Source organism: Heterodontus francisci, chromosome 10 (genome assembly GCF_036365525.1).
Source record: "Heterodontus francisci isolate sHetFra1 chromosome 10, sHetFra1.hap1, whole genome shotgun sequence".
Taxonomy (NCBI): domain Eukaryota; kingdom Metazoa; phylum Chordata; class Chondrichthyes; order Heterodontiformes; family Heterodontidae; genus Heterodontus; species Heterodontus francisci.
In genome coordinates, this window is record NC_090380.1 from 32,908,266 (window position 1) to 32,933,910 (window position 25,645).

The 25,645-nt window shown below is 41.8% G+C and overlaps 1 protein-coding gene across 2 annotated transcripts in view; it reads right to left on the reverse strand.

Moving 5' to 3' along the window:
* Positions 1 to 25,645, reverse strand: part of nhsb (Nance-Horan syndrome b (congenital cataracts and dental anomalies)) — a 474,669-nt gene that overhangs the window by 34,674 nt on the left and 414,350 nt on the right. For both annotated transcript variants that reach the window (XM_068040418.1, XM_068040416.1), the window contains exons 5-6: positions 11,619 to 11,814; positions 960 to 1,091 (exon numbers count right to left, since the gene is read on the reverse strand). In XM_068040418.1, the coding sequence (XP_067896519.1) occupies positions 960 to 1,091; positions 11,619 to 11,814 (328 nt within the window). The remainder of the gene's footprint in view (positions 1 to 959; positions 1,092 to 11,618; positions 11,815 to 25,645) is intronic.

Here is a 25,645-nt window from a genome sequence, read left to right on the forward strand (position 1 = left end):
AATTTCACATTTAACTGCACTCTAAAGTTGGTCCTACTAATTTTACCCTCAGACCCTTTGCAAGTATTGGATTTTACTCCCCACCCAATGGGCATCTAGAAGCATCAATACCAAGGCAGGTACCAGCCTGATTTATGCAAATAGTCTGATCCCAGAAACTTCAGCGGGTTTAAGCTCAGCAACTCCCAACGGAGCCATAATCTCAGCGGCTGCCTGGGGTCACAGATATTTGGGGTCAACTTCTTTATTTCTGACTTTTACAAGAGCCACTTTGGATAAAGGAAATAAGAGCCAAATCACAAGGGCTCTCCTGGAGGTCGTGACCATCTCAGAATAATCAGTGCCAGAACAAATCATACAAATAATAATAATAGACTGAGATTGCCCATAGAAAGGCGTCAAATCAGCCTTGGCTCAGTGGGCGCACTCTCACCTCCAAGTTAGAAAGTTGAGTGTTCAATCCTGCTCCAAAGACTTGAATACAAAATTTAGGCTAACACTTCAGTCAGTGCGATACCAAGAGAGTGCTGCCCTGCCAGAGGTGCTGTCTTTTGGATGAGATGTTAAACCAAGGCTCTGTCTGTTTTCTCAGGTGGCACTATTTCGAAGAAGAACAGGTGTCCTAGCCAATATTTATCCCTCAACCAACATCATGAAAAAATACAGTAATTATCACGATTCTGTTTGTACGATCTAGCTGTGCACAATTTAGCCTTTGCATTTCCTACATTACAACAGTGACTACACTTTCAAAAGTACATCAAGTGCTTCGAGCCATCATGAAATTGTGAAAGCCACTGTATAAATGCAAGGCTTTTTCTCTTTCTTTAATGAGTGAGAAAATCTGCTCTGATTTAACACTAATTTAAGTTTGGCTGTAGGTGTTTTTTTAAATTACAAATAATCTTTGCAGAAAACGTTTATAACCAGATTGTGTTAATGAGGTTTCAAAGCTTTACCTATTTCTTGCTGCACACGTCTCGGAATCCCACTGATAGTTTTCCGCCTCTTTAACTTCCGTCTTCGCTGCAGCACAGATTGAGGATGAACAAAGGAATATCGGCCAATGACCTGTCTCTCAAAGCCCACTCCTGTAATTGAGAAAGGAGAAAGAAAGTGTACAATCTATTGCGTACTTGCAAAAGCATTCTAATTGTAGTTAACAGTGACTTATTTAGCATTTTGGTCGCAATATGGAGAAATTATATTTAAACCAATACATTTCAGGTTATACTATATACAGTACTCCTATAGGCATAAAAAGGTTGAGACCCTTCCTCAATATTCGGCCAAAGGCTCAAACCTACAACATTAACCTGTACAAATCCTGTTGGACCTAATGCGCATTTCGAATATCCTCTGGTTTTGTTAACCCTGGCTGTTAACAAAAATGTATGTTTTAATAGAAATGGAGAAACCATCCTTAGCCTTGGTCAATAATATACAAATCAAGAATCATTTCAGTATTAATCGTCCATTGAAAATAATTTAGACTTCAGAGAGCTCACATAAAAAAAAACTTTAAAAAGACATCAGTTTGTTTGACAACTCAGCAGATAGATGCACAACCTGGTGTTGCACTGGGATAAAAAGGCAATAGTGATTGTAGGGTGTTTTCTAGCCTGTGCTGAATTAATTGGGCAGCAGTAGGGACAACACAATTGACATCCTGATCTTCAGACTATAGAAAGGGAAAATCAGCTGGGTTCCCACTGTTGACAGCCACGCATGTGTTCGGATGTCAAGTAAGAGCAATATTGGGCTCTGTTGATAATGATGCTCTTCACAGTTGAATAGTCCACTGATAGGCTCAGAGGCGATGCTAACTTTGAAGAATGATCACTTGTGGTTGCCAAGGCCGGTACTCCAGCATTGGTCAGCCCTCCCCCCCGCTCCCACAGTAGAAAAGAGGATAAAATTTGGGAGGGGAGCAGAAAGCATCAAAATTATGCAAAAAATAGTTAAAATGTGAGGAGAAGAAAGGTTGACAGGTTGACAAGTCAACTAGGCTGGTGGGAATAAAGTCATTTTATAGATCAGATTGTCGCCATTAAGCAAAATCCACTATTCAATTATATTGAAAATCAGTTGGTGTTTGAACAAATAATCCATATCTCTCAGCATACTGCTCACTGACACAGGTAATGGGTGGAACATTCTGAGAAATACATAATTTGTCTCAGCACGGCCAAAAATTGTATTGTTCCGGTTTGAACTTTGAGCATTGGAAAGGGACAAACTAATGGCCCAAAACACAATTTTCAACTGCCTTTAAGGGACTAAGCAGCTTCATTCACTTGTACAGCTTGACAATCACTAAAATATTAAGCTATGCAGTTCACAATTTAGCATTTGTACATGCAAGGAGAGATGGCTACTAGATTTTCCAGATTTGTAAAGAACCAATAATCTGTTATTCATGCTTAACAAAAAAAAAGGCTCAAATAGCTCAGTTGGTAAATGCATCAATCAATGTGGAGCTGAGCTGTTCAAACCAAAATTTCCCAGGATTGTATCCCAGTGGGAGTGGGGCACTAGAACTGTTTATAGCAACCCTATATTAGAGAGGGATACAAAACATCGTGACTCCAGCATGAAATTGCATGACAGGTAAGAAGAGGATTGGTTTCAGTTGTGACATATTCCCTGTGAACAACGATTTGAGTAAAATGTGAAAGCAATCGGATAATACTGGTAAAATAGCCTGCCACCACTCACTGTCTGGGTCCACACGGAAAGAATAGTTACCAGAATGAAGTACCGGGGGAGGTTGACGCATGTGGAACTACACCTTAGAATGAGTCAGTACCTTCAGAAAAGGAGGCTAATTTTAGAGGCTGGAATTTTTTTAACATTTGGTGGAAAAAAAAATCTAATATGGCACAAAAAATTTATTGAGATAACGGATACAAGAAGGGAAGATTTCCTCTATGTGCAAGATGTAGCAATATCGTAAATGACTTTGTAAAGAACAGGTTTACGATTTCACGACATTGGTTGAAGATTTCTTCTGTGAGCTAAGATTTTTTACCACTTCACAAACAAACACTGGAACAGTTCCCAGAACATTCTGTTTAGAAAAGAATCCAAGAGTCTGAGGAAAGGAAATCACCTGGAAAGTTTGATAAGAATCGGGTACAGCAAATTAATGATCCTATTGCACTTAGGGTCAATGTAACAAATCCATACACACCTCTGCGTTTAGTCACCAGTGGATTAAAAAAACTAGCTAATGCAACAAATTACTCCTCTGAGTGCTCTGGGCAGTTCTGGGAATTAAGGTGTCACCGTGGCCTGGCATAATTTACTCTATCATCATAGCCATCCATTGCTTACATTAAATAGAACCTGCCATCCTGCTTGCTATATAGGACATTGCATCATCTGTCAAACTGTTAAAGGTGTTTCCATGGCATCTGTGGTTGTGACATCACTTCAAACATTGGTGAGACTAGCATTGTGCAAACAGTCCAAAGCTGGTCAATCGCATTAATAATGACCTAATCAGACTGGACAATGCGTGCTTTAATGGCAATAGTTGACTTTGGAGACACCTTTAAATGTACTGTGCTTAGTTATTCATGAGCTGTGAATTATCACAAAACACATATCGGGAATTCAGGTGCAGAGGTTCATGTGTCTATACACTCCTTCATCCATACCGGCCAGAAAATTACTCAGGGCAGGCTGACCTTGGTGTCTGAATTTCCACAGAACACTGCCAAAGTGTAAAGTCACAGCTTGAAGTATTATTTTGCGAAGTGTCACCAAGGGTATTTTCTTAATTCTTTTTCTGTTCTGGTATCCAATTTCCTCCCTCCTTCTTCAGAAGGTATTGAATCTTTGCCAGGGTATTTGTATGTGTACATTTTGCCTTCTGGTACCTCCCCCAAGTGACCTTTATCCATAGGTATGCTTGAACATCAAGTGTTAACAGGCTATGCAACTACAGGGAACATCACCATCCAGCCCAATCCTGTCCTCAACCAACAGTCACCAGCAGCAGTAGTCAGTGGATAGCAAAAAGCAACATGCCACTGTTGTATGTTTGTTTGATACGCTGCCAACTTAGTTAGTCTAGCTTAGAGAGATTTGTTAGTCTGGAGTAATTAGAACATTAACTTTTATTACATTATAACTATGTACAGCTTCCCACCAGCCTGTGGGACTTCTCTAAAGCCTCACTGCATCTATCTTCAAGTCTCTCTCACGTGATCTCTTGCATCATCATGGTAGGAGGCATTCTTTAAACTCTCTCAACATTAACCCTTTCAGACCCTTATACTACATCTCCCCCCAAGTCTTTATCCAAACATATATATTTACATACATTCACTTTTTTTATTTACATACTACTCCATCTCCCCCCCCCCCCCCCCCCCAAGTCTCTGGCTTCATAGATTCAATCTGTCAGGAGGCTTCACAACTCTCCCCTATCTTATTGTCATCAGATGTGGAAGATTAGTAGTTCTTCTCTGAGCTCTCGTTTCTTGACTTGAACGGCCTTCATTAAGGTTAATAGTATGTGGTGATTTCTGAATTTCAGGTTCAACATCTGGTTCATCCAGATGTATGACTGATTGGCATCTTTGATGAATAGGAATACGATTCCTTCTGTTTCTTCTTATAGTACCTTCTGAAGTTCTTACTAAATAAGATCGCTGTTGATTGCCCTCTCTCTGGACAATTACTCCTTCTCTGCTTTGGTCTTGTACCCATACCCTTTGCCCTTCTGACAACTTCAGTAGATTCCTGGAAAGGTATTTCCTGTTATAATTATAGGCTTGTTTCTTTCGGTAAGTCTTTTCTCTGTCTTGAACTCTCTGATAATCATGTACTTGTAGTCCTGGAAGTAACTTCTTAGGTAGGATTGGTAGTTGCTTTCTAAGTTTTCTTCCCACTAACAGTTCGGATGGTGATAGTCTGCATAACAATGGAGTAGTTCTGTAGTTCAGAAGTGCTGTTTAAAAATATTGATTTTTCTTTAACAGTGCTTTAATTTTTTTTTTAAGAGATACAGCACTGAAACAGCCCCTTCGGCCCACCGAGTCTGTGCCGACCAACAACCACCCATTTATACTAATCCTGCATTAATCCCATATTCCCTACCTCATCCCCACCATTCTCCTAACACCTATCTACACTAGGGGCAATTTACAATGGCCAATTTACCTATCAACATGCAAGTCTTTGGCTGTGGGAGGAAACCGGAGCACCCGGTGGAAACCCACACAGTCACAGGGAGAACTTGCAAACTCCGCACAGGCAGTACCCAGAACTGAACCCGGGTCACTGGAACTGTGAGGCTGCGGTGCTAACCACTGCGCCACTGTGCAACTCAGCTTCTCCATTAGATTGTTGATACCTAGGGGAACATGTTAGATATACAAATCCACAGTTTTTGGCAAAGTGCATGAAGTAATCGTTTGCAAATTTTGGTCCATTATCAGACACTATCTAATCAGGTATACCATGTGTTGTGAAGATTTCTTGTAACACTAGAACGACTGCTTCAGTTGTTGTTGTGTACATATGTTTAACCTCGATCTACCTTGAAAAGTAATCTACTACATTTAGATAGGTTTTTCCATCAAAGGTGAATAGATCCATTGCCAGATGTTCCCACAGTCTGGTTGGGAATTGGTTGAGATAAGAGGTTCTCTCTGAGCCTGTCTGTGCACTGCACATGCGTGGCAATTTGAAATTATTTCTTCTATATCTTTTGATATTCCTGGCCACCACACAGATGCCTGAGCCCGTGCTCTACATTTAGTTATGCCCATATGACCCTGGTGTATTTTCTCCAAGATATCTATCCGGAGTGACTCTGGAATCACCAGTCTCTCGTCATATATCAGCAAATCATTCACAATGGTAAAGTGTCTTCTGTGTTCAAAGAAGATTTTCATCCTCTTACCCTTGGGACTCTGTTGTGGCCAATCTTGCTTGCAATATTGGCGGACATAGATGCATGCTTCATCCTGCATCTGCACATGAAGAATTTGTTGGACAGAAATAGGAAATGTGAATTCGCTAATGGCTTTCGTCTTTTGCGGGTCTGCCATTATGCTGCTACTGCTGATAATGTGTCCTAATAAAACGAACGGATGTTTTTGAAAATTCGTACTTCTCATTAAGTGGTAGGCCTTTGTCCTGCAGACGATTCAAAATCGCTCTAAGATTATGTTCTTCAATGGACTCACTGTGAACTAAGATGCCATTCATATGTCATATTACACCTTAAAGGCCCTGTAGAATATTTGACATAGTTCTCTGGAATATTTCCAGTGTTAATTTGATCCCAAATGATAGACCGTTAAAACAAAATCTTCCAAATGGAGTAATGAAGGTTGTCAATAACCTTGACTTCTTATCCAATTGAACTTGCCAAAAGCCACTATTCGCATCAAGCTTCATGAAGACAGTACTTTTGGATAACTTTGCCAAGTTTTCGTCCACTGAGGACATCGGATGAACTTCTTGTGTCACAGCCTTATTAGGTTAAGTCTACACAAATGTGAAGATCACCATTAGGTTTAGGAAATGGAACCATTCTTGAACACCTGTAAGTTCAGTAACAGGAGTAGTGACTCCCGTCCTGGTCATGTCTTCTAGTTGATGTTGGACTTGCTTCATTAGTGGATGTGGAAACTTCCTAGGTATGAAAAGACATTCTGCTTTTGCATCTTTTCGCAAAGTAATACTATATTTGGTCTTCAGTCTCCCGAGACCAGTAAACAATTTCGGGAATTCCTTTTGGAAGTGACTCCTGGGTTCTCGTTGTTTAACTTCTTCCACTTTCTTTATAAGATGAAGGTCAATACAAGCTCTTCTACTTCAGAGAGAGAATTCCTGATTCTTTAGAACATATAGCATTTCCAATATCTGCTTTCTCTTGTACTGGAATGTTCCCTGTAGCTTCTCCTTTACTTTGAGTTCAACCCCTCCTGGGCTGTGTAACTGAGTTTCTGTTGGCTGCAGAAAATGTTTTGAATATCACGGCTCTTTGTCTGGTTAGATGTTATACTTGCTCCGGTGTCTAGTTTAAAATTAGTGATATTGACATATATATCTGCAGATCAAATTGCCTGATTAAGATAATTGATCACCAAGAAAGTGTTTTGATTGCTCTCCTGAAGGAGATTGTTTAACTTTGTTAACCACTCTATGCTTGAATGTTTTTCCTTTTGAACTTGTGGGAGTAGAGATTTTACTTTGGCACATTTTATTAAAATGCCCTATTTTCATACAGTGGAAGAATTTGGCTTTGATTGCAGGACACTCTTCGCGCTTGTGGGAACTTAAGGCGCCACATCGCTGGCAGGGTTTAATGGCATCTTTCGCTTTCCTCTCCCACCCCACAGTGTACCTTTTATTCCGGTGCCTCTTTTACAGCCCTCTGATTAAGGAACTGTACGGTGGCTGGACGTTTCCTGAACTAACGTCTTTCTTCACCTCTCAGGATTGCTCTGTTGTTCTTCTGGACCTTTGCTTGTCTCACCAGCTGAATAACTTTGTCCAGGGTGAAGTCTTCTTTAGACTTAAATCTGAGAGGGATTCATCAGCAATACTCCAATGCTATATTTTATTAATTCTGCTATAAGGTCTCCATATTCACATCCTGCAGCTGTCTGTAAAGGACATTGCTAAAAGCATCAACTGTTTCGCCTGATTTCTGGACCCTTCTGTTGAATCATCCTCTTTCTAAAATCTTATTGCTCTACAAGTTGAAATAAGAATCAAAAGCTTTTAAAACTTCATTGAATTTGGCAGGTGTCTCATTAATACCTTGTCTTGCAATATCATCTGCTATAGCCCCAATAGGATACAACAATGTGTTTACTTGCTCTGCTTCAGACTGGCTGTCTAATTTTGAAGCAATTCCGTACCTCAGAAATCTTTTGCGCTAGAGTGACCAATTTTGGGTTTGATTTGTGTCCAAACATCTCCGATGCTGTGAATTTAATGTCCATAGCTTCAATTTGTTTAACTTTCACTTTTGAGATTTTCCTACCAATATCAGAAGTTTTCCCTGGTTTTTCAGCCCTGTGCTGACTCCCGCTATGGGCAACGGTTGAAATCTCGCCACTAGAGTTAGGATTAATTTCCTCCTTGTATTAAACTCCATTTTAAAGCATTACTGCTATACTCCTTTAACTCGCTTCTTTTAGAGAATCGAGTATTTGTAGCCTCGTTGCTTGATTTTTTTTTTCTGGTCGCCATGTGTAATGGTGGCAACCTTGAATCAGTTTCTTGGTGCTGCCTGCCGAGTGCTTTTAAGGATAACTTTTTTTTACCCTTTTTCAGGGTTGCTCACCAGATCCTTGATTGTTGCTTGGTTCTCCGACTTGAACCCTTCAAATCGCTGGACCGGATGTCTACCATCAATTCCCCACTCTCTGTGCCTGGAGCTCTGGAGTGTTTTCATAGCCTTTTTTCAAGTTCTGCAGTTTTGGTGCTTTTTCCAGGTCCGCCCTCTGCAAAATTTCTTCAGTTCTTCTTCTGGGTGTAGCATGGTAAGAACCTCTCGATCTCACCTCTGATCAACATGTTGTATGTATGTTTGGTATGTTGCCACCTTAATTAGTCTAGCTTAGAGAGATTCTTTAGTGTGGAGTAATTAGAATATTAACCCTTATTCTTCTTTCTTTTGGGCCTCCTTATCTCGAGAGACAATGGATACGCGCCTGGAGGTGGTCAGTGGTTTGTGAAGCAGCGCCTGGAGTGGCTATAAAGGCCAATTCTGGAGTGACAGGCTCTTCCACAGGTGCTGCAGAGAAATTTGTTTGTCGGGGCTGTTGCGCAGTTGGCTCTCCCCTTGCGCCTCTGTCTTTTTTCCTGCCAACTACTAAGTCTCTTCGACTCGCCACAATTTAGCCCTGTCTTTAGGCTGCCCGCCAGCTCTGGCGAATGCTGGCAACTGACTCCCACGACTTGTGATCAATGTCACACGATTTCATGTCGCGTTTGCAGACGTCTTTATAGCGGAGACATGGACGGCCGGTGGGTCTGATACCAGTGGCGAGCTCGCTGTACAATGTGTCTTTGGGGATCCTGCCATCTTCCATGCGGCTCACATGGCCAAGCCATCTCAAGCGCCGCTGACTCAGTAGTGTGTATAAGCTGGGGATGTTGGCCGCTTCAAGGACTTCTGTGTTGGAGATATAGTCCTGCCACCTGATGCCAAGTATTCTCCGGAGGCAGCGAAGATGGAATGAATTGAGACGTCGCTCTTGGCTGGCATACGTTGTCCAGGCCTCGCTGCCATAGAGCAAGGTACTGAGGACACAGGCCTGATACACTCGGACTTTTGTGTTCCGTGTCAGTGCGCCATTTTCCCACACTCTCTTGGCCAGTCTGGACATAGCAGTGGAAGCCTTACCCATGCGCTTGTTGATTTCTGCATCTAGAGACAGGTTACTGGTGATAGTTGAGCCTAGGTAGGTGAACTCTTGAACCACTTCCAGAGCGTGGTCACCAATATTGATGGATGGAGCATTTCTGACGTCCTGCCCCATGATGTTCGTTTTCTTGAGGCTGATGGTTAGGCCAAATTCATTGCAGGCAGCCGCAAACCTGTCGATGAGACTCTGCAGGCACTCTTCAGTGTGAGATGTTAAAGCAGCATCGTCAGCAAAGAGGAGTTCTCTGATGAGGACTTTCCGTACTTTGGACTTCACTCTTAGACGGGCAAGGTTGAACAACCTGCCCCCTGATCTTGTGTGGAGGAAAATTCCTTCTTCAGAGGATTTGAACGCATGTGAAAGCAGCAGGGAGAAGAAAATCCCAAAAAGTGTGGGTGCGAGAACACAGCCCTGTTTCACACCACTCAGGATAGGAAAGGGCTCTGATGAGGAGCCACCATGTTGAATTGTGCCTTTCATATTGTCATGGAATGAGGTGATGATACTTAGTAGCTTTGGTGGACATCCAATCTTTTCTAGTAGTCTGAAGAGACCACGTCTGCTGACGAGGTCAAAGGCTTTGGTGAGATCAATGAAAGCAATGCAGAGGGGCATCTGTTGTTCACGGCATTTCTCCTGTATCTGACGAAGGGAGAACAGCACTCTCAGCACTACATGAACTGCTATGCCTGTGCTGGGACGAGGGAGCAGTACCCCAGGACATGCGCAATGCCAATATCATCACCCTCTATAAAAACAAAGGTGACCGCGGTGACTGCAACAACTACCGTGGAATCTCCCTGCTCAGCATAGTGGGGAAAGTCTTTGCTCGAGTCGCTCTGAACAGGCTCCAGAAGCTGGCCGAGCGCATCTACCCTGAGGCACAGTGTGGCTTTCGTAACCCTTATTACACTATAACTATGTACAGCTTCACACCAGTCAGTGTGACTCCTCTAAATCCTTGCTGCATCTCTCTTGAAGTCTCTCTCACATGTGATCTCGTACATCATCATGGTAGGAGATATTCTTTACACTCTCTCAACATTAACCCTTTCAGACCCTTATAATACAGCCACGGGTTGCTTCTTTCCACTTCCTAAAACAGGAACACTGAGGCCACTTGTAAAAATCCGGAGTTAAGAACGCTTTATTTAATAGAGACAAGAAAATTGAACCATGTGACTCAGCTATTGCTGAGCCACTGTTACACTCTCCTTACAACAGAAAAATAAAGAACTAGCATGAGATTCCCTCTTTGTTTTTATGCCAATTTACTACTGAAAAAATATTTTGGTTAAAATATTTTAATATGTAATTCAACCAAATGATTTAAAATTGGTTTGTACTTCAACTAATATTTTGAAATGGGCATTAATCTTAATGGGCATTGTGGAACTCCTATCATTAAAACTCAGCTTTAAACAACAAGAGTTAAGAAAGCTATTGTTTTTAAGTATTTGTTGGCACTTTTTCAAATTCATAGAATCTTGCCCAAATAGACCTTAAATTAAATTTGAGTATTGCTGAAAATAGAGACATTTTGTCAAAGCTTTTCATCTCGACAGAACATCTCTATTTTCAGCAATACTCAAGTTCTGTACTACCAAATGACTATTTATAAATTAAATTTGATTGTCATATAATAATGAATACAAATTCTAATTTCCTTACTTTAACAGAGATGTTGACCCAATTATTCTAAACAGATGAACACCTATGTTAAAATAACTCACAAAGGAATTGAATATGACCACATTAAGCCTTAATAGGATCGCGTCACACAGTTTAATCTCCACACAATAACAAATATAAAAAAATGTTCTCTAAGGTCCTAATATTGTACATTACATATTAAGCTATTATAGGAATCTATGAAGCTTTCGAATATCTTGTAATTATCTGTTTTCACTGAATAAACTCTAATGTAATCCTGTTAAAATCTGCATCTTTCTCCAGATAAAGGGAAGAAACTAGCCAATGTCTCTATTCCTAACCATTCCACCGAGAGCCGTGTGTGTCTACGTCCGCCCAGATGCCCTCCAACCAGCGGGATAGCCTACTAACAGTCAGTATCAAGAATGACCATTCGAACAAGGCAATAGAGAGTTTCATAACCCCATTACACTCCACCCCAAAACTGAAAACACTTTGCATTCACTCAAGCTATGATCCAGCATAGCTTTTCATTATAAATAGGAAGTTTTGGAACTGTACCAGTCACATTGATGGGAATAACACAGGAAGAAATAGCCTGGGCCTGTTGACGCATCTTCTGTTCTGGAGTAGGAAGAGGTAGATCTTTGCTCCAATTCGTTTGCCTATCTAGTGTTGTAGGGATGTTCGGTATTGGATTTTTCGGTCTCTGACCTAATGCGATCATATCACTGTCACCATCTGTTGATGGAATGGACTGTAAAAAAGTATAACAATTTGATAATGACTGTGTACTTGAATTACAGCAAGAATAGTACATGAAAGAACCAAGTTAAGTGGCACCCTCTCCATGAAAATATGTCTGGCAAACCTTTCCTGCTTACTTTGCAAGCACATGATGCAAAGGCACAAATCACACAAAATGTGTTATCATATTACTTTTGACAAAATTCCCTTGCACCTCATTTTCTCCCCTCATCTCCTGAAGGTGCTAACGCATTTTGCAATATAATTCCACAGGAGCTTATGACCATCTGGTACATCAACCAACGGCCCATACTTCAAGGATGAGTCTAGGCAATGAGTTTCAGCAACCTGTTTTACTCTAGGGACATTAAGCTGAGCTTGGTCCTGCCCTCATTGCTCTGACATTGACAAGCACACAAACTTTACAGTGGGTATACGGGATAACAATTAAAAGTGGGAACCCTGACTGAATTTTCCCCTTGCCTCTAGCCCAGAGGGACAAGGTCCAATTGTAGCTCCATTAATTCCAACTCAGCTGATATCACTGCCTCTGCACAGACCTGGAATCTTCCTGCTTATTTGACTCTGCACTAACTGGCTAGCGTATTTACCAGCTGAGTTGCTGGGGACAATATTGTAATGACAATGACACACAACCCCACCTGCTCTGCTCCCTTCCAGGTCTAAACGGAAAGATTTACCACTTCTTCAGGAAATAGTGCTCCTTTAAGTTTTAGCAAAACACAGAAATCTAAAACTAAAGCACACACACTTAGTAAGCTGCAGGAGGTTAGCCGATAAGCGAAATGATCAAAATGAGAAAGGAAGGTGAAAGAAAAATATTTAAACACCTCTGCTGGAAATGCTGAAGGCTGCAATTAATATAGATAATACAGACCAAACAATAGATTTTGTTTTAAATACTATTTCAATACTAAAATGTTAAGTCTGTTTTGAGACAATTTATGTTGCTTAGTTAAAAAAGATTAAACAATGGAAATAATTTAAAGATGTGTATTGTAATACAATATTGGTTAAATTATATTGATTTTTCACCCATTAAGACATTTTATAATGTCTATATTTCAATAAGAAATGTAAGCAAATTACCACCAAGAATAGATTTAAAATAACTTAAAAAAACAAATAAATTAGAAATAAACCAGATGGTCTGTAGTGGTGATGTGACAGAATAAATCTCTCTCTGTTTAAAGCTATCCTGTGCTGAAGGGTTTAACTTCACTACTTAAAGGTACCTACATTGTAACAGTGACTATCCTTCAAAAGTACATTATTGTCGATAAAGTGCCTTGGGGCATCCTGAGGTTGTGCCAGGTGTCATATAAATGCACAATGATTAAGTGACAAAATAAATCATTTATTTTCACTATGACCAATGTGCTGGCTTTATTTTATGTAGGATGGGGCAGATTCTATTCTAATTGCTGCCTTCCCTCAGCAACAGTTTGCAGGTACTGATGTAAACATTATGCCTATCCAAGTTCACTTAGATTGTAATATATTCAAATCAAACAGAATTTGTCATATTGGCTCAACATTTGCTGTTAAAATGATGGTGAGGCTACTGGTGCTCACTGTTGTTTATGTGCCAATACCACAGCAACTTTAGGCAGGGCAGATGCAGTTAAACACAGAAATTAAAAAGCTGCCATCTGAGATGTGCCGTTCCGCCATTAGCTTTGCGAAAATAGCATCTTGCTGTCTGGCTCATTATTTTTTGAAAAACTTCTTCCTTCTGTCTTTTGTCTCTGTCTCTGTCTCTCTCTTAATCCAATCTTTCTTTCACTCTCTTTAATTCTCTTTCTGTGCCTTACTTGACACTGAATTCTTTCACTTTAATTTATACTTTTTGGTCCTTGTGCTGTTAATTTCACAATACTTCAATACTCACCACCACCTTCTCAAGGGCAATTAGGGATGGGCAATAAATGCTGGCCTGGCCAGCGGCGCCCACATCCCATGAATGAATAAAAAAAAAATCTGATTGGTTGGTCCTTGTGCTGTTAATTTCACAATACTTCAATCTGATTGGTTCAGGAGTTACAGAGTTGCTTGCCCTGTTCACTCAGATCCCAGATGCCCTGTAGAGGAAGTCATGCTAGTTCCACTTTGTACTTCCAGCAATTTACAACATAAAATATGGTCAACATTAAACAGGCAACCACAAGTCTAAGTACCAGTGGGTGCCTTTCCTTGCCTTGTCACAGGGAATTTTGGGCCATTCTTTTCAGATTGATGTCATTTTACAATATACCTTTTTGTTGGCTGACTAGAGAGGGCAATTTTATTAGTTAGAAAACCGGTAATAAAATGGTTAAATAATTATTACTTAAATAAATACTCAATACTAAAACTACTTATCTTTAGGAGAACTACATTTTTAGTAATATATAAAATAGTTATGTGCATTTAACCATTTAGGGAACAATAACAGATATTTTCAATTGTCCCACTCTTCTAATAAACTCTTTGTTAGAGGGGGCGGCACAGTGGCGCAGTGGTTAGCACCGCAGCCTCACAGCTCCAGGGACCCGGGTTCGATTCCGGGTACTGCCTGTGTGGAGTTTGCAAGTTCTCCCTGTGTCTGCGTGGGTTTTCTCCGGGTGCTCTGGTTTCCTCCCACAAGCCAAAAGACTTGCAGGTTGATAGGTAAATTGGCCATTATAAATTGTCACTAGTATAGGTAGGTGGTAGGGAAATATAAGGACAGGTGGGGATGTTTGGTAGGCATGTGGGATTGGTGTAGGATTAGTATGAATGGGTGGTTGATGTTCGGCACAGACTTGGTGGGCCGAAGGGCCTGTTTCAGTGCTGTATCTCTAATCTAATCTAATAATTTAGATACTGGATTAATCTTTAATGGTTTATTTCAGTCCTTCTTTATACCAGGAATTATGAATCATTTACAATTTGGATATCAGCTGCATTGGTTTAATATATAAAAATCCAAAACCACCATATTCAGACATAAATGCCCTGAAGTGCCTGGCACAATGTATTATATCTGTGAAGTCTATAAACATTTAACAAAAGGTCCCCACTGACTTATATGGAAACCTGTTCTATTATGAATAGTTTCACAATCCAATTCTCATTACTGTAAATGCCAAGGTGTTAATTGTCCTTCAAGCTACTGGTGCAAGGTAAATAACATAAATATCACTCTACAAACTCTTGATATAACTCTAAACCACCTCTTGAAAATTATTTCTGTCTCTCTTCTCTTGAATAGCACATTTGTTACACTAATAAGTATTTTATCTTTAACTCCTGTTATGTATTCTGATCATGGTACAGGTACAAAAATTGTCTGAAAATCAGTTGCATCATTTACCTAAAAAGGAGTGCACCGTACAGATAAACATGATACCGCCATCAAACTTTATTTTCAAGATTCTCAAACATTATAAGACACTGGAGCTTGAAGTGAACAGTTCTCAGTTTGGATCCAAATAAACAAAACACATTTGAACAGATTTTTATCGCCCAGGTATGTGCTCATCCTTTGGAGACCAACACCTGCTCAAAATGGAAGTTGAAACACTGATTTCACATGTTACACCTTTGCTCTGACACACCCTGACTCACCACCAGCTTGTTGTGTGCTTCTCTCTAGCAAGTCTCACTTCTTCCATCCCCATTTCATTTGCACACAGCCATTTCAGCAAACCTTTATCTTTCATATGAAGAGATTGATGGAATGATGAACATCCCTTGGTCACAGCACAACTGACAACTTTACAGTGGAGTGCAAGTGCTGTTTACCAGCATTTCCTCCATAGTCAGGAGTTTGCCCTTGTGACTAGCGCGAGAACTGTCCAGGATTCATGCTTAATGCAGTGTCATCACTATAGTGACCAGTTTTTTTTTGTGTGAAGGCTGCTATTTTCTTCTTTGGCACAGCTCTTCAAGGGGTGCATATTAAGGAAGCCGTGGGGAGTAATTAGCTACAGCCTGGGTTTTCAAACACATTCATCTTCTTTCATAGATGTTTCATTCTCCAATGGGACAAAGAGAGTCTGTTTTGTCAAGATAAACTATTCTATCTACAGAGCTTGCAAAAGCGGCAAGTAATTCCAAATGAAACTAAATACAGGTATCTGCAATGGGTCCTCTGTCGACCTTGATTCTAGGGCTTTACTGCTGCTTCCATTCGGTTAACTTCTTTACACACATCACAAAACAGTGCATGAGGAAACAGCTAGCTTTAAGATTACATAAATGATTAACTGTTGGTATATTGCCATAGTTAATTTCCTGAAATCTTTTTGTCTGAAAGGGTAGAACCCATATCAGGTCTCCACAGAAAACATGACTAATGCTGTTCTGAATCAGATCAACAGTCCCAAAGTATCTTATAGCAGCAATAATTAATTGGAGAATATCAGTTTCTGCACTTCCTAAAGAATATTCTTTTATTTGAAAAGGTTTGTTTCATAACTTTTTTCTTGCACTGTGCAACTTCTTCTGGTGGTACAATGCTATTAAGTTGGCAAGTATGACCTCACCTCAACATCATCATCAAATCCTTAGTTTTAAAGAAGTCTACCTGTTCAAGGTTTCAAGCATATAATTCAAATGTTATCATTGCGTACAGGTATGAAAAACTAACTATGCATTCCGTAACTTATGTTTGTATATATGATAAATTATGTTTCTGCTCCATTCGAGTCTTCAATGCTGTGTAGAAATTCTTTCAAGAAAGTGTTTCTTCACACATTTTTTTGAATACTGTTGAAACCCAGCAGAAAACTAAACAAAGCTTGAGGCACTGAGTTTAATCGTTCTGGATATCGGTTATAGCAATAAAGACAGCAATTGGAGAGAAAACCAGTTCATCATGTGTAATTCTCACTCCATCAAATTGTGGCTCCACTTCTTGTCCTTCAATACTGTAAGGAAGTTCTTACAAGAGAATTTGATCACTTTTTAACAATCCTCGATTTTTACCAGATGTAAAAGCAGTTTTCCAGAGCAAGCTGAAGACAGACTCTGCAGTGACCTGACTCCGGGCAGTGATATTAACCCAGCAGTGCAGTGGGAACAGTTGAAATCCGTCCTACATGAAACCACTGCAGAAGAAACCAAGATTGTTTTGATGAAAATGACATGAACATCCAAGCGCATTTTCAAATGAAACGCTCCTGCCACAATAGACTACTTGCATCCCTGATGACCAGGTTACAAAAGCTGCATTTAGGGCAGCCTGCAGCACTCTGCAAACCAACCTCTGAGCCATTCAAAACAGCTGGTGGACAGCGCTCGCTCAGAAGATGCAAACATATGTAGATATGGGAGATGTGAGATCCTTCTACAAAGCCTTAAGATCTGTATATTGACCTTTCCACCATCTGCAAGCACTACAAAATCTTCAGATGACACAACCCTGCTCATAGATAAAGAGTCCATCGTGCACCGATGGTCAGAACACTTTGAGAGCCTATTTGGTGACCAGTGGATGGTGCAGGAGACGCCCATCATAAAGATTTCCCAGAGGGAAGTGAAGTCTGAGCTGGATGAACCACCAACCCATGAAGAGATCAAGACCACTACAGCACAATTAAAACCACACAAAGCCCCCAGAATAGACGATAGTCCAGCCGAGGTCGAGGTCAATAAACAGGGAGGAGTGTAAGCCTTGATAGGCTTACAGATAGGTTTACAATATACTGGGAGAAAGGGACAGTGCCTCAGGACCTTCGAGATGCAGTGATTGTCTCCCTCTACAAAAAAAAGGGAGAGAAGTCTGATCGTTCAGACTATAGAGGCATCACCTTTACCCTCCATTGCAGGCAAAATCTTGGCCAAAGTGCTTCTAAATAGACTTGTTCCAACAAGAGCTGAAGAAAGCCTCCCTGAAAGTCAGTACAGGTTCAGACCCAACAGGGGAATTACAGACATGATTTTTGTGCTGAGACAGATAGGAGAAGTATAGAGAACAAAACATGGGCCTGTACACTGCTCCTGTAGATCTCACCAAGCGTTTGATACAGTCAGCTGGGACGGACTTTGGAAGATACTATCTAGATTGGGGTGCCCTCCAAGGTTCCTCATCATTGTCCGTTAACTGCACAAAGGCCAGAAAAGTCAGGTCAAGCAGAATGGAGCCCTCTCAGACAGCGTCCCTATCTCCAATGGTGTGAAGCAAGGGTGTATTCTGGCACCAACTCTTTTCTCTCTTTTCTTAGTATGATGCTTCAAGAGGCTTGACAGAGAGTGTAGACATCTACTTCCGAACAGACAGCAGTCTCTTCAACCTGCGACAATTACTGGCACAAATCAAAACCATGGAGCTTCTGTTTGCTGACAATTGCTCCCTTCTAGCACACACTAAGGAGGCAATGCAGCTCATTATAAAGTGTTTCTCTGAGGCAGCAAATTCCTTTGGTCTTACTATTAACCTAAAGAAAACAGAAGTGCTGTACCAACCGTAGCCCTGAAGAAATTACAATCCACTGCAGATTAACATTGACAGCAGCAACCTCAACACAGTAGAGCAGTTTACCTATTTAGGTAGCATTATCTCAAATGATCACACTGTAAACAAGGACATAGACAATCAACAGTCCAAGGCCAACAGCTCCTTTGGCTGCCTCTTGAAGCATGTCTAGCATTCACTATGCATTTCTACTAAAATTCAAATATAAAGGGCAGCTGTCATCACCACCCTCTTATATGGGTCAGAATCATGGGTTCTGTACAGAAAACAAATGTGACTGCATGAGTTTCCATCAACATGGTCTTCGATCCATCAGGAACATCAGATGGCAGGACTACAGCACAAACAATGAGGTCCTCAACAGAGACAATCTGCCCAGCAATGAATGCATTCTCCTACAATGCCAAATGGCCGGGGCAGGACATGAGTCATGCATGGAGGATTCCAGAATGCCAAAAGCAGTGCTTTATGATGAACTATGCCCCAGTAAGAAGAAGGTGCACCTCGAAAACACTTCAAAGACCAGTTGTAAAGACAGCTCTCTCTGGCTGACATTGATGAATGCGTGCAGAAGCAGGAGGCTGCCGACAGAGAAAGCTGGTGCACAACAAATACTCAAGAGCCTGCAGGTCAATAATTGGCCTCTTCAGTCACCAATGATCATGCCAAATACCACTGAGACAAGCCTTCCCAGGATCTTTGCCTGCGAAGAAACTGCCATCATTTTTATACTGAATTCAGCAAGTGAGTTGTTGAAGATTTGGGGTGACAAGTGAAAACATTTTAGAAGTTTCCTTCCAGCATTGAAGACTGGTTTAAAGCATAACCTTGGTCTGATCTGCAATGCAACAACCATCTCTATTTCAGAAATATATGTTTGTGTAGGTGGACAAATAGAGACCGAGAGGATGGCGATCTCTCAAAAGTGTTCTGAACTACTCGTGTTCTTTTAGGAATGTGCAAAAACTCATACTAATCATGAATGAAAGACTTGATGATTCCAAGCAGAACTGATTATTGATTGAGCTCTTGGCAAGCGGTCATGATCTTATTTGAAGTTTGTTAAATATAACACAATAGATATTAATATAAAGTGAATCAAACACAAAAGTCTGAGTGTATCAGGCCTGTGTCCTCAGTACCTTGCTCTATGGCAGCGAGGCCTGGACAACGTATGCCAGCCAAGAGCGACGTCTCAATTCATTCCATCTTCGCTGCCTTTGGAGAATACTTGGCATCAGGTGGCAGGACTATATCTCCAACACAGAAGTCCTTGAAGCGGCCAACACCCCCAGCTTATACACACTACTGAGTCAGCGGCGCTTGAGATGGCTTGGCCATGTGAGCCGCATGGAAGATGGCAGGATCCCCAAAGACACATTGTACAGCGAGCTCGCCACTGGTATCAGACCCACCGGCCGTCCATGTCTCCGCTATAATGACGTCTGCAAACGCGACATGAAATCGTGTGACATTGATCACAAGTCGTGGGAGTCAGTTGCCAGCATTCGCCAGAGCTGGCGGGCAGCCATAAAGACAGGGCTAAATTGTGGCGAGTCGAAGAGACTTAGTAGTTGGCAGGAAAAAAGACAGAGGCGCAAGGGGAGAGCCAACTGTGCAACAGCCCCGACAAACAAATTTCTCTGCAGCACCTGTGGAAGAGCCTGTCACTCCAGAATTGGCCTTTATAGCCACTCCAGGCGCTGCTTCACAAACCACTGACCACCTCCAGGCGCGTATCCATTGTCTCTCGAGATAAGGAGGCCCAAAAGAAGAAAAGAAAGAATCAAACAATGTAATCTTCAGAGCAGAAGTGGTGAAATTTAACCCTTTCTGTCTGAATTTGGAAGTATAATGATTACAAATAAACATCTGGCCACTTTTGTAACCCAAAAGGTAACATTCACCATTAGAAGCCACAAGCAATATTTGTTTTTATATGTAGTACTGTTGTTCCAGGGTTGCCTTAGTAGAAATATGAATTCAGTCCCCTTCAAACAGATATAAACAGGGCATATATAAGCAGAAACCTAACCAATCATCATTGAGTTTAGTGAGTCATATGACTACTTAAAATGGCTAATGTGCAGATTAAAATATTTTTAAATTTGCAGAGGGATTCCTCTGATTGGCACAAAAAATAAAATGTCACAGGATGTGTCATTAAGTAATGTAGCCAAGAAGATCACCAGATTAATCCCTGGCCTGTGCTGAATGAGCTGTTCTCAGCTGCAGTCGTAGTGGAGCTGTTACAATCGCAGGAGCCTGGGCTGGAGAGGAGAAAAGAATCAGTCAAGATCCACCTATAAAGATTGCCCACTCTGACCTCTCGATCCTCGGCCTCCTACACTAGAGCAACGTAGCTCAACCCAAGCTTGAAGAACAGCACCTCATCTTTCCATTAGGCACTTTGCAACATTCCATATTCAACATGCTCCTGGACAGCATGTGCTGGAGAAGGTTCTACTGTAATCATTCACTCCCCTCCTCTGGATCCATCTTTTGGTTCTTTACATGTCCTATTAACACCCCCTTTTGTGTTTCACTATCATCCCTTTTGTCATTTTAATCACTCCTGCCTTCTACCAAAGACATTCCCTTTGTTCTTTCCTCTCCCCTATCCCCCACCCTGGCTCTGTACTTGATAAAAAAAAAATCTGTTAAATCTCTAATTTCTTCTAGTTCAGATAAAAGGTCATTGACCTGAAACATTAACTTTGTTTCGCTCTCCACAGATACTGCCTGACCTGCCGAGTGATTTCAGTATTTTCTGTTATTATTTCAGATTTCCAATGTCTGCAGTATTTTGCTTTTGTTAATAACCATTTGGTTGAGGTACCAGAGAGGTGCCTGCACCATGGAATTGTATCCTAACAGAACTCACTATCTCCATGAAAAGCAAACATCGAATAGAAAAGGGTAAACAAAATCTATAGATTACTTTCATTTGCAAATATAATGGGTTGAATTCCATTTAGTTTTTGCTAATTATATTTATACTAGCAGAGACGCACAACAAATTTGCAGTCAGATTAGTATACTTAACCAATTCCATCATCTCATCCATCCTTCCATTCCATGCTATCCTAATCCCATGCCATATTCATCCCATTCCTTTTATCCCTCTCATAACATCCCCATCCCATTCCCCATCCCACCCCTTCTTCCTATGCCATCCCCATCCCATCCATCCCATCCGAATCTCCCATTCCATACCTCCCATGCATTCCCCCACCCACCCCCACCCCCCCATGCTGTTCCTCCTCAGGCCGCGTCCTTCCATGCTGTTTCCCCCCATGCCTTCAACTCCCATGCCATGTCCCCACTCCCATGCTGTGTCCCTTCTCCCATGCTGTGTCCCTTCTCCCATGCCGTGTCCCTCCTCCCATGCCGTGTCCCTCCTCCCATGCCGTGTCCCTTCTTCCATGCCATGTCCCCTTCTTCCATGCTATGTCCCTTCTCCCATGCCATCTCCCTCATTTCCTCCCATGCTGTTCCCCCCCCACATGCTGTCATGCCCCCTCCAATGCGGACCTCCCTCTCCCATGCCATCACTCTCATGCCAGCCCCTCCCTCCCATGCCATCCCCATCCCATGTCACCTCTCCAATGGTATCATCTCCCTCCCACCCCTCCTATGCCCTGCCCTCTCTGCCACTCCTCCCATACCTTCCCCATCCAATTCCATTCCATTCTTCCCATGTCACAGCTCCTATGCTATTCCTTCCTCCGATGTCATTGCATCTGAAGCCATCCCAAGCCATTCCATCTTTCCCATGCCATTCCTCCCATGCTAACCCCATCCCATTCCATCCTTCCCATGCCATCCCCTCCCTCCTATACAATGCCCATCCCATTCCTTTCATCCTTCTCATATCATCCCTATCCCGTCGCCCATCCCACTCCTTCTTTCTATACGATCCCCGTCCCATCTCTCCCATGTCATCTTATTCCATTTCATACCTCTCATGCATTCCCCTACCATGCCGTTCCCCTCGCCCTCTCCCATGTCGTTCCCCCAGCCCATGCCGTTCCCACCTCCACTTGTCCCCAATTCCTCCAGCAGTGCAACTTTGCTATTTCTCCCCTTACCTTCCATCATTATTTTTCTTGACCAATACAACCCGCCCCCCAACCCGGCCACCGCTGCCAATCATTGGCAGCCGCATGCACATCACACACTCCAGTCCTTCATGTGCCCAATGTGCCTCTGAGCGTGCCAGGCTCTGCCCACCAAATCAATCCACCGATCAATCAAAAAAGTATGGGCAGATAAAAACTGCACATTATGACTACAGATTTTGGCACTTGGCAATTCTGGGAAATTGTTTTGTCTTCCTGCTTTTTGCAATGCTGTGCCACAACAAAAGGGGGTAGAGTTTGAAGCACTGCCATTGACATGATTTCTTCAGTGATATGTCTGCCATAGAATCAAAATTGCATACATATGTAGAAGAACAAGAAGTTAGGCATTAATGGGTTATTTTCTAGTTGGCAAGATGTAACGAGTGGTGTGCCACAGGGATCAGTGCTGGGGCCTCAACCTTTTACAATTTTATAGATGACGTGGATGAAGGGACCGAAGGTATGGTTGCTAAATTTGCTGATGACACAAAGATAGGTAGTAAAGCAAGTTGTGAAGAGGACATAAGGAAGCTACAAAGGGATAGAGATAGGTTAAGTGAGTGGGCAAAGATCTGGAAAATGGAGTATAATGTGGAAAAATGTGAAATTGTTCATTTTGCATGAAGAATAAAAAAGAAGCATATTATCTAAATAGTGAGACACTGCAGAGCTCTGAGATGCAGAAGAATCTGGGTGTCCTAGTGCATGAATCGCAAAAGGTTGGTATGCAGGTATAGTACGTAATTAGGAAAGCGAGCAGAATGTTATTGTTTACTGAGAGGGGAATTGAATACAAAAGTAGGGAGGTTATGCTTCAGCTATATAGGGCATTGGTGAGACCACATCTGAAGTACTGTGTACAGTATTGGTCTCCTTATTTAAGGAAGGATGTAAATGCATTGGAAACAGTTCAGAGAAGGTTTACTAGACTAATACCTGGAATGGGTGGGTTGTTTGATGAGGAAAGGTTGGACAGGTTAAGCTTGTATCTGCTGGTGTTTAAAAGAGTAAGAGGCGACTTGATTGAAATGTATAAGATCCTGAGGGGTCTTGACAGGGTGGATGTGGAAAGGATGTTTCCCCTTGTGGGAGAATCTAGAACTAGGGTCACTGTTTAAGAATAAGGGGTTGCCCATTTAAGACGGAGATGAGGAGAAATGTTTTCTCTGAGGGTCGTGTGTCTTTGGAATTCTGCCTCAAAAGGTGGTGGAAGCAGAGTCTTTGAATATTTTTAAGGCAGAGATAGATAGATTCTTGATAAGCAAGGGGGTGAAAGGTTATCGGGGGTAGGCGGGAATGTGGGATTGAGGTAACAATCAGATCAGCCATCATCTTATTGAATGGTGGAGCAGGCTTGAGGGGCTGAGTGACCTACTCCTGCTCCTAAAACGTATGCTCATAACAAAACATACACATTTATATTGCGCCTTTAATGTAGTAAAACATCCTAAGGTGCTTCACATTAGCATAATCAAACAAAAATTGACAAAGATCCACATAAGGAGCTATTGGGAAAGGTGACTAACATCTTGGTCACAGAGGTAGGTTTTAAGGACCCTATTCAAAGGACAGTGTGGTGGAGAGGTTTAGGGAGGGAACTCCAGAGCTTAGGGCATAGGCAGCTGAAAGAATGGCCGCTAATGGTGGAACGATGAAAATCGGGGACGGGTAAGAGGCCAGTATTGGAGCGCCGAGATCTTGTGCAGGTTCTCAATTCACTGCCAGTTGCTTGGCAGCACGGATCTCAGGGCCAGTGCTGGGAGAACCATCCCAACAAAGCCTGCATGTTCCCACAGATGAAATTAGACAGGCTATTCCTGTTTGCAGTACAAATACAGGAATTCTCACACCTGCTCACTGTAGGGCTTTGCTTACGAGCAATACATGAAAAAGAACTTGGTGCATTAGTTCACAAAGTGTATGGAGGCAACACAGTGGCATGCCATGTTAAACATATTACACACGTACCATTAGATTAATAGAAGGAAATGCTAAAACACCCTAAAGTTTACAGGCAGTATTGCATAACTATTTTTTAAAAAACTGGGGAACAAAAGCAGCACTTAATTATGCACCCCAAAAATGGTAGTTTTAATGAAAATATGTTAAAAGTCCAGCATACTGTCCTATTTGCAGAAAGGGTTGTGTGCAGGCATCAAGAGAAAAACATGTTGCTTGATACCCATGACATCTGTTTAGCTTTGAATACTGGCTGATGTGCTGCAGGGGATTCATATTCCCTTTCATCCTCTTGCCGGGCGCTGCCTTCCTGCAGCTGTTCTTGTCAGTCACGAGGATATATTTTTTAATACTAATATTATGCAGCATAGAATACGCTACAACAATCCTACTAGCGAGCTCCTACTGATATTGCAATATCATATGATATAATACAAACATCGGAGAGGTCTTGGGAGGCCAAAACAGTTCTTTTACATTGTGTCTGGTGACTGCATTGTTGTAGGCCTTTTTTAGAGGATCTGCAGAAGTATCAGCCATATTTGGAGTGGGTAAACCTTGTTCCTGAAAATTTCAACCTTAGATTCTGTCTTTCCCTTCAAACACCCTTGGAGAAACTATTGATTCCCTCAAGGTCAACGCAGCACTTCCTGAAAAGCCTAAACTAACAATGTTTTGCCAGTGTTCATACATATCTGTTTATTGAAAGAGCAGCTGCTAAAATGGAAAGCGTTGCCTACCAACCTACACTGTACAGGTGATGTGAGTGTGATCATCAATTGTTTCTCTACACCCATGAAACTAATAGAGAGCACGTACAGCATGTACTCGAATCCATCAAATAGAAAAAGAGCCTGTGTAGAGTCCAGACAGCCTCGGTCTGAAGGAACATGGTCCCAGCATTAAAACACACGGTACCGGTATTAAAACACACGGTACCGGCATTAAAACACAGGGTACCGGCATTAAAACACAGGGTACCGGCATTAAAACACACGGTACCGGCATTAAAACACACGGTACCGGTATTAAAACACATGGTACCGGTATTAAAACACATGGTACCAGTATTAAAACACACGGAACGAGTATTAAAACACACGGAACGAGTATTAAAACACACAATCCCAGCATTAAACCCCACGGACCCAGCATTAAACCTCACTGTCCCAGTATTCGACCCCACAGTCCCAGCATTAGAGCACATGGTCCCAGTATGAAACCCCACAGTCCCAGTATTCAACCCCTTGGTCCCAGTATTAAACCATACAATCCCAGTATTCAACCCCATGGTCCCA